General features: G+C 33.5%; 1 protein-coding gene and 2 non-coding genes across 5 annotated transcripts in view; all 3 read right to left on the minus strand.

Annotated features, from left to right (window-relative positions):
* LOC132916274 (uncharacterized) overlaps positions 1-19,041 on the minus strand; it is a 349,285-nt gene that overhangs the window by 102,868 nt on the left and 227,376 nt on the right. For all 3 annotated transcript variants that reach the window (XM_060976131.1, XM_060976132.1, XM_060976130.1), the window contains 2 exons: positions 5,044-5,262; positions 1,111-1,236 (listed from right to left, as the gene is read on the minus strand). In XM_060976131.1, the coding sequence (XP_060832114.1) occupies positions 1,111-1,236; positions 5,044-5,242 (325 nt within the window). In that variant the 5' untranslated portion in view covers positions 5,243-5,262. The remainder of the gene's footprint in view (positions 1-1,110; positions 1,237-5,043; positions 5,263-19,041) is intronic.
* Positions 2,773-2,845, minus strand: Trnaf-gaa (transfer RNA phenylalanine (anticodon GAA)). The gene has a single exon. It is a non-coding gene; the product is annotated as a tRNA-Phe (tRNA).
* On the minus strand, positions 2,927-2,999 carry Trnaf-gaa (transfer RNA phenylalanine (anticodon GAA)). The gene has a single exon. It is a non-coding gene; the product is annotated as a tRNA-Phe (tRNA).

Consider the following 19,041-nt stretch of genomic DNA (forward strand, 5'->3'; position numbering starts at 1 on the left):
AACAAAATATCACGCGAAGAATTACAATGATCATATTTCTCAAATATTTGTTACGTCAGGAAGTCTCTCGGTATCGTAACAATGAAATGTTTTCATAATACGCAATGTATATATTAATATTTATAAGAAAAAATTGAACGATGAAAAATTGAAAATTAAGAGATCGGAGAAAAATTGATTTGGTTCAAGTGTCAAAAAAATAACAAAATTGCTATCCACCAATAGATCGTGTTTTCATATATTCATTGTACTAATGTATTTACAAAGTGGTAGAAATTCTGTCATATTCTTTAATGCAATTTTAAGCATGCACTTATTTTCTAACTTTCGAAATACACTAATCACGATATCATCTATCGCACAATTAAACAACTTTAGAATCTGATAATACTTCCAATATCAATTTAATGACTGAAATGGAATAAATACTTTACACTAAGCGTAGTAAAATTCCAATTGAAGTTTCTATACGGAATATTTCCAAACTATAGTCACAATTCCAAAAAGAATTGGAAAGTGTCAATATTATCATTTCTTCGATTCAAATATCAGAATTCCTAATTATATTAGTTCTTTCTACCACGTAAAACGCATTACAACAACGTGTCAACAGCACGATACTCGCTATCACAAACGCAGTTGCGATTACGAAAGAAATAAAAAAGAAATTTCAATATTTATATTCCTCGGATCATCCGATCCATCCATCGCAATCTGAAATTAGACTACTTTCTCCCATTAACAATAATCCAACGGAGCACGACAGCCACCCACCGCGAAGTCAGCGAAAACTTCTTACAATTCCTGTAACTTTCCCATCTGCTAAATTTAAACAAAAGTGATAAAGTATTGCCTCGCTGAAATATCCCATCCGAGCTATTTTCATCCTATTCCAATCGAACCGCACGCGATAATAATATATCGACTATCATGTATCGAAAGGGTTGCTACGAGCTGAAAATAAATCTCGCGGAGCAAGTTGTAAGGAGATCAATCGCGAGAGTAAATGATAGGCGAGAAGACTCGATTTGCGACAAAAGGTAGAATAAAAAGAGACAGACAGAAAGGGAGAGGAGAAGTAAAATAAAGTAGAAATCGTTGTAAACTTACCCTTGTGTGTTGTCGCGTGGTAAGCTCGTGCAGGTGTGGGTGGTCCAGGGGTGGTGGGAGTGGCAGCCACGTAACTGCCCCCGCCACCCCCTGGGAATAACGAGTATAGCCCGTAACGACTCACACCTGTAACACCATTCAGACGGAGAAGTTATTTTTTACAGCGTGGATCGTGGTCGTTGAACGACAACCGTGCATCTCGATTCGATAAGCGGAAGAGAATTACTTTTAACGGTTTAGCTACATCGTTGTAAATAATCGAGTTTCTCCATTGCTAATTGTCGCTTTAGAAAGAGTTGTGAATTTTATCGATCTTATTCAGAGGTTAAACAAAATTTGACGGATTGCACGGATGAATGGAATAAGGAAGGAAAACAATGTAGATATAGAGAAAGATTCTTAATTCGAAATAGGGATGGTTTAACGAAGTTGCAACTCGACTAGAATCTGACATATCATAAAATTTGAACGTGTAAAAATATTCGTAATTCATTTTAACATTCGTGTTCGTATTAAGAGCAGTCGCTTTCCGATAGAAACAGTTTCATAAGAAATTAATTAAATAGTAAAGCGTAGTAGGAAGTTGTAGGCTGTGAGTTGTACAATTATGATAGTAAGTTATAATACCAAAATACATAGTAACAAGATATGTGTAAATCCCTTATCGTAAGTTGTAAAGCTCTAAAAAGTACATATCATCAACGTACTCATAACATTTCAAATTTGTATACAATGTTCTATAACGGAAATTTCTATAAATAAAACTGTTATATTTCGTTTTATTAACAAGTGATTGTATTAACACATTGTTGATAGATCACGAGTAAAATCAAGCATTCATGCGCAAGCGTTGTTGCCGGTGGCACATATTAATTTCTGCATAAAATAGCCGCTGATAGGACTAAAAATAAAATAAAAAAATTTTGCATACAATAACCGGTGACACGTCACAAAATAAAATAAAATTTTTGCATAGAATAGTCGATGTTGCGCGTTAAAATAAAATTTTTTTGCATAGAATACCATCCAATCAACAATATGTTAATATACCAAGCAGACTATTAATAACAATCGTCGATATCTAATTTTTGCGGCAAAATAAAAAAGTATAATCAATCTTCATTTCTTTTGCCTTAAACAAATAAAATTTTATTTATGGAAAAGTTAAACAAACTCGTTAAACAAATTCTCTGTGTACTGTGCAGAATTTTTTAATTTTGCTACGGTTTTCAATCATCCAACGAACAATCAAATTATAGGTAAACAAATAAATTAGTCAAACAGAAGGGTCCAAAAGATTTAACAGAAAATATATGAGTCGTTCAGGAGCAATATTGATCGATTCCATAAAATGAAATGTAGAGAAAACTGGTGATGTTACGAATATAATTTTTTAAATTTACCTTAGTATTTATTGGTATTTATGCTATTCTCGTACAATAAATTAATTTATAGAAATAAGACATTTGCTTCTGAAGAATTGAGGATGAACCATATACTTCTGTAATGGAATCGAGAAATTGATGCACATATATTACTCGGAGTAAAAATTAAATAATAAAAAATGTTGTAATAAAAAAATACAACCATTAAATTAAAACATAGATAGGGTTCGTCATAATAAACGTTAAAATATAAAATTAAAAAAAAAAAATTCCACATTGCCGAAACCCGGGATTGAACCGGGGACATTTAGATCTTCAGTCTAACGCTCTCCCAACTGAGCTATTTCGGCTGTTGAGAGTCTTGCTTTCTAAACTCTACTTATAGTGATCTGCCTGTAAAATTACGTAACTACAAGAAAAAAAAAACCACTTGCCGAAACCCGGGATTGAACCGGGGACATTTAGATCTTCAGTCTAACGCTCTCCCAACTGAGCTATTTCGGCTTGTACCAACCACTGCGATGCAGCTATAACCGGAGATTCGATTACGAAATTAAGAAAATAGGGTTAAGGGAGAGGATAAAATTTTGTTTATTTTAAATAAATATTACGTTTTGAAGATGCTAATTTTTTCCTGCAATGTGTAATAAAAATTTATCAGGAAAATCAATATGAAATTTCCGTTAATCTTTAATTAATGATTCGTTATAAATTTTCGGATCGGAAAATAACTCGAATATCGTGATATTTTAAATGGAAATGATTTAAATACGAGTTGTAAATTTTATTCAAGGGAAATTATTTTTTTTCTTCCTTCTTTAATTTTTCATTCGCAAAAACATGAATTATGTAATAATACGTACACGAATGAATTGCACATTGCAAGTATGAAAGTGTAATAATAAGTTTTATGAATTAAAAACTTTACGATACATCGAATCAGACATTTTGCGTTATTATCGAATTTGGGATTATAATTTGTACTTTGTGCAGCAAGCTTTTCGTGATTTCCTGCGATGCTGATGCTCGAAATTTATTACATTAATATTTCAGGCTTTTTAAATTCGGCAAATATATATTTTGCAATATAATGACAATTTCTATAATCCAACAATTTCAATCATTTACGAGGATAATCTTTAACATTACCCGTAATGTCGTAATATTATATAAAACTACATTACAGTTTAATTATGAATGACAAACCATATCTGAATAAATAATTCAAATTATGACTTATAATTATTACCGATTTTTGTTAAGTAAGTAATCTAATATTCTAGCTACGTTGGTTGATTGTTAAAAGTATTTCTCTCGATGATAAGATCGACATCCGTAAATACATATATACTTGACGATAAACTTAATAAGAAATATAGTACTTTTTAACTGGAAAACAGTCATTTATCAACGTTTGTTTGCCAATTAATACATCAAGCCATTTGTTAAAATACTGATATTTATATCACACTGGGTAATAATAAGATAATGAAAATTAGATTTAACAATTGCTTCAAAACCAATTTAATTTATAACAAGGAAGACGCATCTTATAGATAAGATTCTGTACTATCGAGAAAAAGCTGTATTTGCGTATATATGTATTTACGTAGAGGTATGATAGATATTGCCACGCCTTATTAAATAAATTTTATAGATACTATACTCTTTTTGTTAGAAAATATTTTATTTTTTTCATATCGATTCTTTTTTCATTTTTGGAGATCTCAAAACAAATGATTTACACGTAAATATTAAAAATTCAATTAAAAAAGCAGAACATTTAATTTCTATAAAAATATTAAATTATCGATATTAAATATTAAATCAAATAAAGATATTTTATAACAGAGAATATTACACCATTCGTATCAAATATTAAATTAAATAAATATATTGCATATTTTATGATTAAATACTACAAAATAAATATTTTTCCATCTGAAGTTATAATATTTTTATTACTTAGAAATAATTAATTTGCATAAAGCAAATAAGAACGTTTTAACTTTATAGGAACATTGCAAATCGAGATATTGCCAGAAGAATTTGTCTAACAAACAGAAGAATTTCTTTTTCTCGAGGAATTTTATATGTTATCTCATTCTACAGTTTGAAATTTTACTTCCGTATGAGACGCTTCTTTCACAGTCTAAACAACGTTATTACGTTCAAACGTATATGAATATCAAGGGTGGAAAATATTACTTTATAAAACTTTATAAAATTACTTGTAAAATTTTCAGTTAGACCATTTGATCTACCTACCTTATATTGCGATATTTTTCTCATAAAAATGTTTATTCTAAAATATCCTCATTGTTATCGTATTGTACAATATTCATGACATAATCTTTTTTCTTAAATCTCAATTTTCTTTCCCTTGATAAATGATTCATCGACAGAAAATTTCAGATCGTTAACGTTCATTAAACCCAAACTGATTATCGTTTTGTAAAGTGGCATATATTTCAAAGTGTTTCTCAGTCGTTTGGATAAAAAAGTAAAAAATAATTGTTCAGTGTTTAATACAAGGTAAATAGCGTACCTTGGTTGTGAGTCGGCGCGGGGGTGGCGGCCAGAGGTGGAATACCCTGAGACTGCTGGTTCGGAACCTGATTGGACTGTGCAGGTGCTAAGGGCCATAGGGTTGCTGCCGCGGCAGGGCCGGACTGTTGGGCCCGGGCACCCGTGTCGCCCACGGGACGATCCCCAGTCCCACTTTGGGCCACGGGAGGGACCAACATCGAACCTCCCCCTCCCGAGGCTGAAAAATAACACGAACATTACATTTGATGAATGTTTTACAAAAAATTTAAGGATTATGTTATCAAAATTATAAAAATTATAGCTTCTTAGGGTTACATTGGTGTTCTAAAGTTATAAGAAAAGATGGCTTATATTTAGAACGCGATTAGATATTTCTTGAAAAATTATATTCATAGAAAATATGAAGAACATTGGAAGCAAGAGATTCGAATAGATAGAAATTTGAAACTAGGTAAAATTTTCTTGTGAAATTTTTTAAGAAATTTCTACTAAGGTATGGAGCAGAATTATTACAACAATCTTCTCCAAATTCTTCCTTTGTGAACATTTTTAAGTGATGTCAAAGTTAGTGCAACGATACATTTTAAAGAAAATTTTTTAGTTTTATGGAAAGCTATGATTATCTAACTAGAAGGTAGATTCCAAATGCTAAAAAATAACGATCGCAATGCTATTCTTCACTCTGAATTAGATATTTTACCCTATTCACGCGTTACATGTTGCACGATTTTTAATAATTTTCATTGCGACTTTTTGTATAACCTTTAATACCCTTTTTTAATTAATTAACGTAATAGTTGACACCGACTTTTCATTCAGTTTTACGTTGTTATTTATTTTACATGTACTGAAAATTGCAATGAGTTGAATGGAAAATTCACCATAGACAATATATGACATACAGGCTATGCGAACGTTTTAATAACGAACGATGTGACGTTTCGCTTCGTTCATCATTTTCCTAGTCGGTGAATCGAAAGATATAGGGAAAAGCAGATGCCAGTATCTGGCTATCGAAATCAACTTTTCATCGTTAATCTCTCTGCACACTTATGCCTATGGATCGTGGTATCAAAGGGTCAATAGGAACACATGCAGTAAAAGGAAATTTGATAGCCACGTTTAGTAAAATAGGAACGAGGAAACACTAACAGCGAAATGAACGTGAAGAACGAAATATGAAAATATCTTTCGTCAGTTGCAGGAGAAAAGAAACTACACAGAAATAACAGGTTAATTTGACATTAAAATGAAATTCAAAAGAAAGGTGAATAGATTAAAATAGAAATAATTGCTTTAATATCTATGAAATTAATCCACAACAAAGTTTCTTATATTACAGATAATATTCCAGAAAATGGTGGAAATTGAAAAATAAACAGAAAAGAAAAATTGCATATGTATACTACTAGCAATACCAATTAAAGTATTTGAATAGTATCGTTTAAGTAATTTCGTACATTTAATAGTCAGCTAGTGCCAATTAATGAAGATATATTTCAGACACGATATATGTAAAAATCCTCAAAGAAATGAGAAGCTAATTAAGAAACTATATGGTTTATCAAGAAAAGGAAGTATCTTTTTTTTGTCTTCCATTTTACTGATAGTTCAAAAATTACAACTCACATATTTCCACAGAAATATACATAAGACAGGCTACAAGGTCAAAGAAAATCATGTATTAGGTTGTCCAAAAAGTTTCTTTCGTTTCATAAGACGATAATAGATGATCGACAATTTCTGTTTTATATTATTTTATTAAATTAGGTATGATCCATTTCGTTATATTTCTATTATTACGTTCGTGCATAATTCAATGAACTAATATAAAACAAAAAACATTGTGCGTCTATCATTTCCTTATAAAACGAAAGAAACTTTCCGGACAACGTAATATCTATATAAAATATTAAGGATAACACAGTTACTCGAAACGCGACATATATGATCATCAAAAACTTAATTAGTTAAAAAATTAAGGAACGAAAAATAATCACTGCTTCAACTTTGTTAATTTTTTAATAAATTTTTATATATAATTTTTTAATAAATTAACGAATAAACAATCGTTTCCACAAATTTCTATATTTCTTAAAATGAAAGAAAATTCTCTTGCTTTTTAAATATGTATGTAAATATTCTAAAAATGACGATGGATAAAATATCACCGAAAAAGAACATCCGAGCTCAACCAAAAATTAGCGAAATTAAAAACCCAAACTCCCTTCTCTTTCATCGCCCATCATTTTCACGGAACAGGAAACGGAACAGGAAGAAGAATGAAAGGTAAGGGCCAGAAAGCCGCGTGAACACATCGTGGGTGGTGTAGTATCGTTGGCGCCTGGACCAATGTAACCTCGTGCAAAAGAAAAGCAAGAAAAGAGGGGACAGACAGAGGTCGAGATAGAATATAGAACATTGAGCTGAACGAAGCGAGAGCTTCGCCATTTTCTAACAGAGGGTGATTCACCGAAGGGATGGCCATGGAGGGTTGAGAAGCGGTAGGAACGGAGGAGGGGTAGCAACAGGTCGGCAAGCATAATGTACTCTCTCTTAGGTACACACACACGCACGCACACACATCACTATAGTTCCATTTGATACACAAATCTCTAAGTATGAGTTCACGTCTTTTTCTTGCGCGCTAAAATACAGGGGTTGCGGAAACGACGTACTCGGAGAAATCTTTTTACCGAAGAAATTTGTTAACGACAGGATTTTAATGATGAGAGGAATTATACGAGAAACCGTAAAATATACGTTGCGTATACTTTGTCGAAAAATTGTCATTTTTCGAATAACAAAAACCGGTGGATAATTTGCAATTGTTTTTATCGTAAATTCTGGAAAATGTCAAATTACATGGTTCGTGTATGTACATCGAATATGTTTTGTGGATGACTGGAGGCTGTAACAAGTTCTGAAGAATAATCGAGTGTTTCTGAGATATGTATATAAACAAACTCAGAAGTGCGATTGTGATATATATCATAATGGAACAATTGAAGTACTTTGGATACTTGTATACAAGGAACGTATTTCTTCTCTTTAATTCTTGGTCGTTTCCTTCAAGATAATTTCTTAATTTTATAAAGCTTTTACATAACATTTTTTTGATATAACGTACTTTATTTCTTCAGATACTAAATCGGAATTAAACAAAACTAAATAAATTATTTTAATTCCTTTAGGTTATTCTTTAAGCTAGTTAATATACAATGAATATTAATATAATTACAATCTGTCCTCATAATACAATTCAATACAATTTTAATACAATTTGATTTCGTCAGGGACTTACAGTGAACTGAAATTTTCATGATTGTCTTCCAGTGAAGCATTTTCTTAACAGATCCTACCGTTATCGCTTGAATATATTTAATCAGTCCTATAATAAATACAATGGCGTACAAACACCTTTTGTAGTCACCGCATATCAGAATTTGATAATATCTGACAAACGTGTAAGAAGAATATTAATTAAAATTCACGTTCAACGATCCTTCATTTCCCACATCCTTTCCCAAATTTTCTCCGAACTTTCATCCCTTTCACAGAAAAACTTTCCGTATCACCAAATATATTCATTTTCAAAAACCGTAAAAGGAAGAGAAAGAAACGATGGAAGTGAACCTGAAAGTGAATCACTCTTAGAACACCTTGCAGGTTTCACGCCAGTATCATCGTTGGAATTATTCAGAACCGCGGGATAAATCAGGATACTTGTGGAACAGGATAATGAGCCCGGTGCGACGACCTGAAATTCAAGCAAACTTCCAGCTGGAGAAAACGGCGGATGTCGCGTGTCCAAAAAAGCTGCACGTGCGAATACATCTCTCTTGCTTTCGCTATGTGGAAATACGCCTTAGTTGCTCTTGTTAAACTCACGCGATAATAACCGTCAATAAACTGTCAATCGGTCGGGGTGTATGTTTGTGGAGATGTAAGTACGCGGTGATTAACGTCGCTACCGATCGTGTCCGTGAATTATAATGATTAAGTGGCCAATGTGCGATTCCACGTTCCCAACTACCGATTCAGAATACGCAAATAACGAGTTTTGATTCGGGCTAATAATTTACACGTAGAAAATTGAGACGTTGCTTCTTTTCTTATTGTGTATCGCGAGGGAATTTTAGCGAGTTGGCCGAAATTTGGAGAGACGTAAAAAGTGATCGAAACGCAATTTATGGTGTTCGCGTGTGAGAAATACTGTGTTAAATACAATTATTATGAGACAGTAAGTATCGAACGGAGTGTGACTATTAAACTGTGGACATTTATGGAAGATTTCAAGATACAAAATGAATGTGTTATACATACATGTACAATGCATAGCGTGTAAGAATGTAGCAAGTATCAGAGGGTAATGTGTTTACTATAATATTTAGAGGACTTAGCTTTTCCAAACGTGTTCTGGAAAATGTAAATTTGCATAAATATCTGAGCGCTCTTGCACGACCAAGCTAACATTATCAGTAAAATTTTCCAAATCACAAGTAAATTTGACAAGTTATAAGTTATAAGTCATGTTTGGTGAAAAATTGTATATTTTTGATATTTAATTTAGATGATCATGTGATGATAAGCTAATTACATTAGCTACTTGCTTTACTTTCCGAGAATAAAATTTAAACTTTAAGAATATATTAATATACTTTAGCCAGTTCAGTTATTTTAGCGAATAAACAGAGAGAAGTGGAGAATGAGTCTGTAATTTTCAAAATGTTGGAAACTAAAGTTTCTTGAAAGTTACGAAAAGAATTCAACCTCTGTAACTCCGTTGCATCTTTTCTTACAACTTTTCTTTAACTCTGTTAGTCTCCTAGTCTCGATAGACTCGAGTATTCATTGCAGTGTCAAAGTTTCCTTGCATTTGTTCTTTACTTTATTACACTCTGTAAACGATTTGCATGAAACTGTGTTATATAAGCATGAAAGTTATCGTTAAACTTTGGTTTTTGAACGTTTCAGCCTGCAGGAAATTTGAATTCAAAGAAATAAATGCTGAAACGTAATTACAAAAATTGCCCATGTGAGACTCGAAGTAGCGATGTGTAGCTAATATGACAGGATGTATACTCATATATCTACATCGTGCACGCATTTCAATTAATTTAATTAATGAAAGATAGTACTATTAAATACAAATATACTTTGTCTGCGAAAAAAGATTTTAAACCCAGAATTATTTTATAATGGACGAGGCGGGTCGTATGTCCTCTTGAAATTTACGAATTACTTTTTTCTCATACTTCAACCTTTTTTATACTGTTGCGTATTATTTTATAGAGAGATATGTTAATGTATTCCTAAAATTAGGTTTTATCCTTAAAAAGGAACGGACGATTTACAACACAGTAGCTCGTACTGCAACAAGATAAGGTACTTTTACTAGCTTTAGTAGGTCTGTGAAGATTATAAACACTGAAAATCTATACTTCAAAGAATGAAGCTAACATTAACAGAAATGTGCCTTTTTATTCTATTAGAAACTTTTTAATTTCTAACATTTACATCGTTTACCGTCTCAACTGCTGAATTATTAAACATACACGTAAATTAAACCTAATCTTCTGTGGATTTACGCCCATAATCACAACATTCTATCCTCTAAACGCAATATACTGGTTTTCTCAATCGAATCTACACGCAGGATATTCCGGTAGGTTGTTAAGAAATTCGACGACCGACTCTGCGCTCGATAATTAAGGGTCCACGAGAACCCGCGGTTCTTGATCCTGTAATTTGTACCGTGCACAACTAAAGAGGGGAAGGCAAGAAAAGTCGGAGGCGTCAGATTTTTACGAGCACCTGTTCACCATTTTCCAACCGTAAAAGGGGCCAGCACTACGTCGTCAGGTAGTCACGATTCATGGCGAGGCCCTTCTCGTACCCTACCGACCTGAAAACCTGTTCTTCTATCCCTCCTCCGCCTCACAGCCCTTCGTCGATCTTCTACGCCCTTGCAGCCAGCCAGAAGCAAGGGAAATTAAGAATTAGGTCGCTGGTAGGACTCTCAAACTTTCTGCTTCTGTCAATTTTATTTCTTTACAATTTTCCTTTGAAAATTCAAGGCCTCTTGCGTCATACAATAGAGTAGATTTGTATAAAATGTTAACTCGTTAAATCTGTACTTTCGTATTCAATGTTTCGCATGTTTAAGTGGTAACTTGATGACAATGTGCAACGAAGGAATTTTTGACGTTTAACGTTATGAATGCAATATCACAGAAAATACAACATAGCAAGTTCATTTTTGTCGAATATACTGTAACGTTAAATTAGATTAAGGAGGAGAATTTTAATACGATAGAAGTTGATGAAGGTTTGCGAAAGTCAAAGGTATAATTATTAAGGCAAGCAATGTTTTAATACTATGACGAGGAATATTTTAAAAAATTGAGGAGGACTAAAAAACACGTCAAAACGCCAATAAATCCAAAATCGAATAACGAAACAATTTTGAAAACTGTTTTTCCCTATGAGAAGTAGGAAATGTGGCTTATTCTGTTCCTTTCGTGCAGTCTTCAATTATGGTACTTGAAAACTCAATGAAGATGTTTCGTAAAATATACTATCGAATTGAATTGTATCGTACTTTCAATGTTTGTTGCACGTGGTACAAACTTTATCAAAGTATTATAAATTTATTAGTGCAAGTGGGTCGCCTTGTAACAATATTTCGTAACATGATGCAAGACAAAATTTTAGAAATAATAAACGTCAGAATATGAATCTTTAATACTAGAATCATCTGTATATGTTTTCTATATCTCGAAAATAAATATAATAAAAATTATTCAACTTTAGCACGGGAGGGCATTTATATTTCTTCAAAATTAAAGATTATTATCGAATTGTTCAATTTTTTCCCAGATCCTGATAATCATTACTGAATCAATTGTTTCGTCGCGGCGCAAGAATTCGTACCACTGTTAAAATATATTTTTTCGTTTTCAACACAACGCTATTACGTCTAAGCGATAAATTTGTACTTTTAAATTTCACGGAAACAACGACTATCAGTTCAAATGTAATTACAGCTTAAACAAACAGAACTAAATCTCCCAACAATATTTATTTAATTCTCCACTTTATCTTACGGTGGGTTTTTTTCACAAATTTTCTCGTATTTCCAATTCCAATCCAACGAATCAAATCTCCAAAAAGCCGGTATCCATTTAAACAACGAATTTCCATCGCCGTATTTAATCAAACAGGTGAAACAGTCTTTACCATTGTATTCATACGGTGGCCATCCGAACGTGTATCCCCCGAGTGAACCTCGGGACCAAACAGGATCGGACCAACAGTTCACCGGACGAGCTTGAAACCCCGGTAAAGCTTCGAAAAGCGTTTAAATCACGTCAAAGAGAAACGAGTTTCCCCTTTTTCTCTATAATACGACCACTTTCGTCTCGCTAGCGGTTCAAAGAGTAAGCACGATCGAGCGCTCGCTCCCGACTGACCTATATTTTTCCACTGAACGTTTTATCATTTCAAGCTTGCACTTCGAATCAGCGGTCGAACGAATTGGACAATGAACACAGTAGAATTACGCAGGATTACGCAAAACTGGTAACGCTTCTCCGCTTCTTTTACCGATTTCCACGGATTCAGATAATCCTGCTAACAACGGTTAGCTGCGCTGACAAAGAAGAAATTGTCGTGCAAACAGCTAGCTGTCGGTTCACAACATAAAAATAGCGAAACTATTTTTTAGGAAGCCGTTAGTTTCAATAAACAACTTTCTTCGGGGCATCATTCGTTAGAGTATTTTACGACGGCCTCAATAGAAAATTGCTGGTCTCGTGAACTCTGGATTTCCCAAAGGGTCCGCGATGCGAGCCCAGACAACCATGGTCGGTCACGTCGCGACTCTCGGCCCGGGCCCGGAGCAAATCCCGTTACGTCGCCAACTTCCTCTGGCAACAATACTCTCCCTCCCTCCGAACGTGCGAGCGAAATTACGCTAAATTTCCACGGAGGAAAAATAAAGAGACAGCGTAAAGACTCCGACGCGTACAGACATAAGAATTTCTGGCTGAAAATACAGCATCGAAAAACTAACTTAGCGATTCCTGGACTCAAAGTACACGATGTTTTTCCATTCCTTCGTTATTACGTTGCGAGCAAAGAAATGGCGTCTCATAACACGCAGCAAGTTTGATTATTCTGTGTAAAGTTTCGAATATTCGGAATCCTATATTCTCTGTCGCTCAATTTGGCTGATCTCGGTTGCACAATCCTATGCAACCCTCGAGCACGTGCCCAGTCCCGCGTGTTGAATCCACTCTTACACAGAAATCCGCGTGTACGTGTATGCATGGAGATCGATTTTTGGTAGAGTCGCAGTGGTTCCAGTTAAGTTTCGGGGGAACGAGACTAGCTGCTACAGAGCTTGCTACTTTGCGTTAGGGAACTTGTTTCGCGAGAGTTTAACCTGCTATGGAGTGTGAGCTTCTCATGGTGGCCCACTAGGTTTATTCGTAATGCGGCTTCTGGTAGTAGGATGCAAATGTTCTATGAGCTAACAAGTTCAAGGCTGGTGGTAACAAATACACGTATGTTCTACAGGATTTCCCATTTTAATCTACTATCGCAAAGATTTTAAAAGATGTACTAGGTTGTAGAAAGTGGTTTAAAAAATTGAAGGATTGTAGAAAATAGAAAGGGCAGCTGTAAGATATTGACAAAAATGGATTGCTAGGTTAAGGTCAGGGGAATTTGGAGAAATTCTCATCGTTTTAAATGGAATTGTATAATTTTTAATGCATTTTTAATGCAAAACTACCTTCTTATTTGATTTTGAGATTAAATATGTGTCTTGTCATCTTCTTATATTATCTTATATCTTATATTATATTATATTATATTATATTATATTATATTATATTATATTATATTATATTATATTATATTATATTATATTATATTATATTATATTATATTATATTATATTATATTATATTATATTATATTATATTATATTATATTATCTTATATTTAAAACCATTAATAACGTTAGTCATATATTATACGAAGACCCGTGGTTAGGATGAATTAATTGTAAGATAACAATTAAGCTAATATTATTAGTGTTTTTTTTTATTGAGAATAATATTCAATATCCACCTTTTACAAAACATCACAGGCATATCACGTATTCTCCAATCTGTTTTATGTTAAAATACTTCTTTATAGTCACAAGCGACATGAGGTCAGGATATCGAGAAAAATAAATTTATTATATTTCTCTCGTGTATTTTGCAAATGAAGCCATAAAAAAGTACACACAGCCTTCGCCCAAATTGTTTAAACAAACGACACCAAAGTAATCATTTAATGTACGAAATAGCGAAAAGTAATAAAGTAGTAATTGAGCCAAATTGAGTTGAGTTGAGTAATAGTAAATGTTGAGCCAAAACAGGAGCTTCAACCACCACCTTCCATGCTCCTCAAATCTACTTCCATTTAATCGACTTCAATCTCGAGAAGTCGAGAATCGTTTGCCTGTTCTTTAACTAACCCACGACCATAGACTAACTGAAAGAGATTCGGTCACAAATATTACGAAGTCCGATGTAACAAGCCACCGTGAATCCAACGTGAATCATGCGACGTGCTATTCTTTGAAGTCCTTTCGCGGTGACGGCGAAGGAAAGCGCGTCGCAAGTGTTCTCCGCGTGAAAGTCACGGGGCGCGTACTCTGACACGCGTGTGCGTGTACGCACACACGAATAGAGCGCACGTGCACGTTTCGACATAGCAATTTATGTAGACGCGAACGTGAATGGCGTAGTAAATTCAAGTACACAAGGGTGCGGCCTGAACGAGGCCGCTGCAAGCAAAGAGAGATTCGGCCGCTTGCAGCCGATGTGATTTGCAGCCAAACTTTTTTCCCCTCTTTTTCTCTCTCTTTTTCCACCCCCTTTTTTTCATTTCACGGTTGTGGTTTATACAAATACACGAACATGCTGGAAGAGGTCTCGCGCGGATTAACCCGAAACTATATCACCATAACCGCAAGAACGGTAATTAGTCCTCTGGTACTTCGCGCTGGTCTCCAAGGTCTTACTGTCGCCATTACTATACCGACACTTTGTATGCTTTTCCGAGAAATATATATATATATGTACATATGTACGTTATATGTATACGACTGGTGATAATTAATTTTTTTAATGCTATCCAACCGGCCCTCCCTAATTGTCGTTTGCTCTTGAAGACTCGTTTATCATCTTCCATGCGTTCTTCTGGATGAACGCGAATTATGAGCCTTTTAATTAATGTCCGTGGCAAATTATTTCGAATTACGTGGATACTGTCACATATTTCTCTGTTTCAAACGGTTTCACACCATTCGATTAGGATCATTGATTTACAAGTGGTTAGCGTATAAAGAATATGAATATGTTTAGGCAGAAATAAAAATATTCTTGTAAATATTTGACAACATTGGAAGTCGGTATTTTTATGGACTCTGTAGATTTTCTAGATTTTATGGATCTTATACATTGTGCAATCAGAAATTGAAATATGAATTATATACTTAATTATATACTTAAAGAAAATCTCAGTGACTTTTTGTGATAACGATTTAAATTCGTCAACTTTCTTGTTACTGTAGAGTTACTGAGTTGTGTAAAAATTATGACATAATTTTGCATATATAATAGTTTTATTTAAAGTGTATTGGATCGGTATTTACGTAACGTTACGTATATATATATTTTTTTTATAAATCGTAAATATAAAAATCGTAAAAGTCCAGACCACGTAAGTTTCCATAAAAAAGTGTGTTTTTATAAAAAGAAAAGGTTTCTGTTTGTGAGTATATTAAGAATTAAATAATCTACTTTCGTATTAAAGTATAAGTATATATAAAGATTCATTTCCGTCGTATGAAGATCGTAAAAGTCACGACCATATAAATCGTATTAAATAACGTGTGTTTTTCAAACAGAATCTCGTCCCGCTTACATGGCAAACCTAGGCAGACAGATTGATGAGCGCATATTGCATATCGCTCGAAATGCACGTCGCTGTATGCACTTTTTATTCCTCTTATTAATGTCTATGCTATCAATGCGAATTCTATTCGAGCGGAAAAGCTCGAAACGCGAAGCCGAGGCAAAAATCGAACAAGAGTAGACTTTGAAGTCAAAGTTGAATTATATCCCGTGTGATTAAACGGACAGACAGAGTTGACGTGGATAATTAGCGATTATTGCGGAACTTTCACCGAACCTAAAAAAATATCGCAGCTATTTATTGCATATGAAACTGCTCGCGCTAGCAATACATTGAATTTCGCTGTACAAAATATAATGACGTTTCTGTATCTTTGTCAAATGTAATTTACATTATTACGTTATTCGCTGTACTTGGAGCGAAACGAAAGAAAAGAATGAAATTTAGGATATTTATGAAAAGAAGAGTTTTGGAGAAGGAAGAGGAATCGTTTTCAGGAGAAAGAAATTATGTTAAAAAGGAAACTTGTTCTATTTTAAAATTATTAGGATCGAATTTTATTTTTAATCTGTGAAAGAAATTATTTTTTTAGTTGTTAATAATAGAAATATATTTTTGCGAATAGTTTTGCAAAGGTACGATATAATAAATAACATAATTTAAGATCAGTTTTATAGAAAACGAGATAGATCTATCGTTTAATTAATTTATAACTCGTAAAAGTGCAATGTACGTATTGGATATTGAATGTGAAATGGTTAAAAAATTTGTTTTCTAATAAAATGTTACATTTTAAAATACATAATCATTGGAATTTAGATGATTGCAAGTTTCAGTACTTTAGATTTGAAAGATATTTTAGTCATTCCTTTTCCAATAAATATGCATTTATTCAGTTTACATTTAAGTTGTTACAATAAATGACCACGTTATGTTTGTATGTATTACAAAATCTTGTACGGAATTAAAAAGCCCCAGAACTTCAATCCGTTCAACGACATCGACTTTCATTCATTGTTTCGATATATGCAATCTAACGGTTTCGATGTACATAGTATGAGTGCCATTAAACATTGTAATTCGAAAATGGAAATCGGTATTATTAATTTTATCTTTCCACTTTGTTTGCAAATTTAATCTCATAAACTGTTATGCAACTGTTATAAATTCTTGATTTATTTTCTCTTGTCCGTTATAACTATTATAGGGTATTAACTCGTTTTGAATTATCGAACTTAAAGTTTCGAACTTTTAATTCATGTAATTTATTACTTAATAAACATTTTAAATTTTATAGTCACTTTAAAGAGAAGTACAGTATCAACTCTTAACTCTACAATAGTGAAATAGCTATATAAGATATAGTCCATAAAACTAATACTAACATACCATATTATACTAAATTCAAGTTTCTCCAGAAGTTAGTAACATTATGGAATATTATTCTAATGTAATACGAGCATACAAAATTACGAATCCATGTTTCTCATTGTGAATAATATTACAAGCAATCCTCATAATTTATATGATAATCTTCCACCAATAGATTTAAATTTTTAGCCCTCAAAACAAGTACGCGAAAAGAAAAGACGCAACTTACAGTAGCGAAGTATGTAAAAACGTTAATTAACCGAAAGAAGCCGAATAAAGGATTCAAGGATATCTTCTTTTATCCTTAATGACACTTACAAGTTCATTCGCTGCCATATAGAATCCTTCAACGATTAAATAGCAACCCTTAACTAAATCATTAAAATTCATGAGATAACGCCTTAGAGCGAAACATCGGAAAGGAAACCGCACCGCAGAGCAATCACAATCGTGTTAAGTAAAGGAAAGAAACGAAAAAAAAAAAAAAAAGACAACGAAGAAGAAACATAGAATGAGAGGAAAAGAAAACAGGAAAGCAAGAGAAACCGGAGAAAGCGCACAATACGAAACAAGACACCTGTGACAAGATTTGCTGTGACAGGAGACAGCGCGATGGAGAATCTGAAGATGCTTTGTGGCGAGCCAGAGTGCTTGCAAATCCGTAATAAAATTAGTGTCATTATTTTAATACTTTGCCTTTACTATGAAACAAGATTCAAGGATAATAATTAGACTGTGGATTTTTATGCATTTATGACGAAGTTAAAAGTTCTAAAATGCGTATATTATTAAAACATACATGGGGCAGTCCAAGTAAAATGCTTTAATATTTAGTAGATGAAATAAACTTTCTCTCAGATTTCAATTTGTTCAAGTGTATCTATAAAACTTAGAATGTTCATAAATATCCGTGGAATAGTGGTAATCATTCATATTTAGTTCGAGTCATTGAGTATTTATTGATAGGTACCGATTTTGTAACGGCACAACCATTAACTTTCACCCCAGCGCAAATCCAGTCCAGTATAGTCCGAGTCCAATGCAGTACAGTGCAAGTTCACTTCAGAACAGTGCAAATCCACTCCAGTACAATGCAAGTCTACTCCAGTACAGTACAGTGCAAGCCCAGTCCAGTACAGTGCAAGTCCAGTGCAGTGCAGTGCAGTGCAAGTCCAGTGCAGTCAAATACAGTACAGTACAGTACAGCTTGTTGTATCGTATCGAACATTGTTTGAAACCTTTATCCTGAATTCTCAGTTCATCAGACTTTTATTGGTCTTAAACTTGAATTACAATGTATTGAAATATCATTTTCTGAAGCATGAGGATAGTGTAAGTGCACGCGTTAAGCACTAACTGATTTATTAAAAGTTCGATAATATAAAGATACATATTTCCTTTACGATCACCTTCGCCAAACAAAATATGAACTTGATGTACTCACCTTTAACCACGGATTCACGCGACTCATCTAGAGACTCGTTTCTCTAGTAATCGATGTTTTACCTTGACGTCATCGAAGCAAAGACGATTTTAAAATACAAGTATGTACTTAATCTTCCTTTCTATTTCCTGGCTACGTGATCTTTTCCAAAGCCCTTTTGAAAAAGCAGTTTCGTTCCCTTTTTCGATTTCGTCGATTGCA

This window comes from Bombus pascuorum, chromosome 2 (assembly GCF_905332965.1).
Source record: "Bombus pascuorum chromosome 2, iyBomPasc1.1, whole genome shotgun sequence".
Taxonomy (NCBI): Eukaryota; Metazoa; Arthropoda; class Insecta; order Hymenoptera; family Apidae; genus Bombus; species Bombus pascuorum.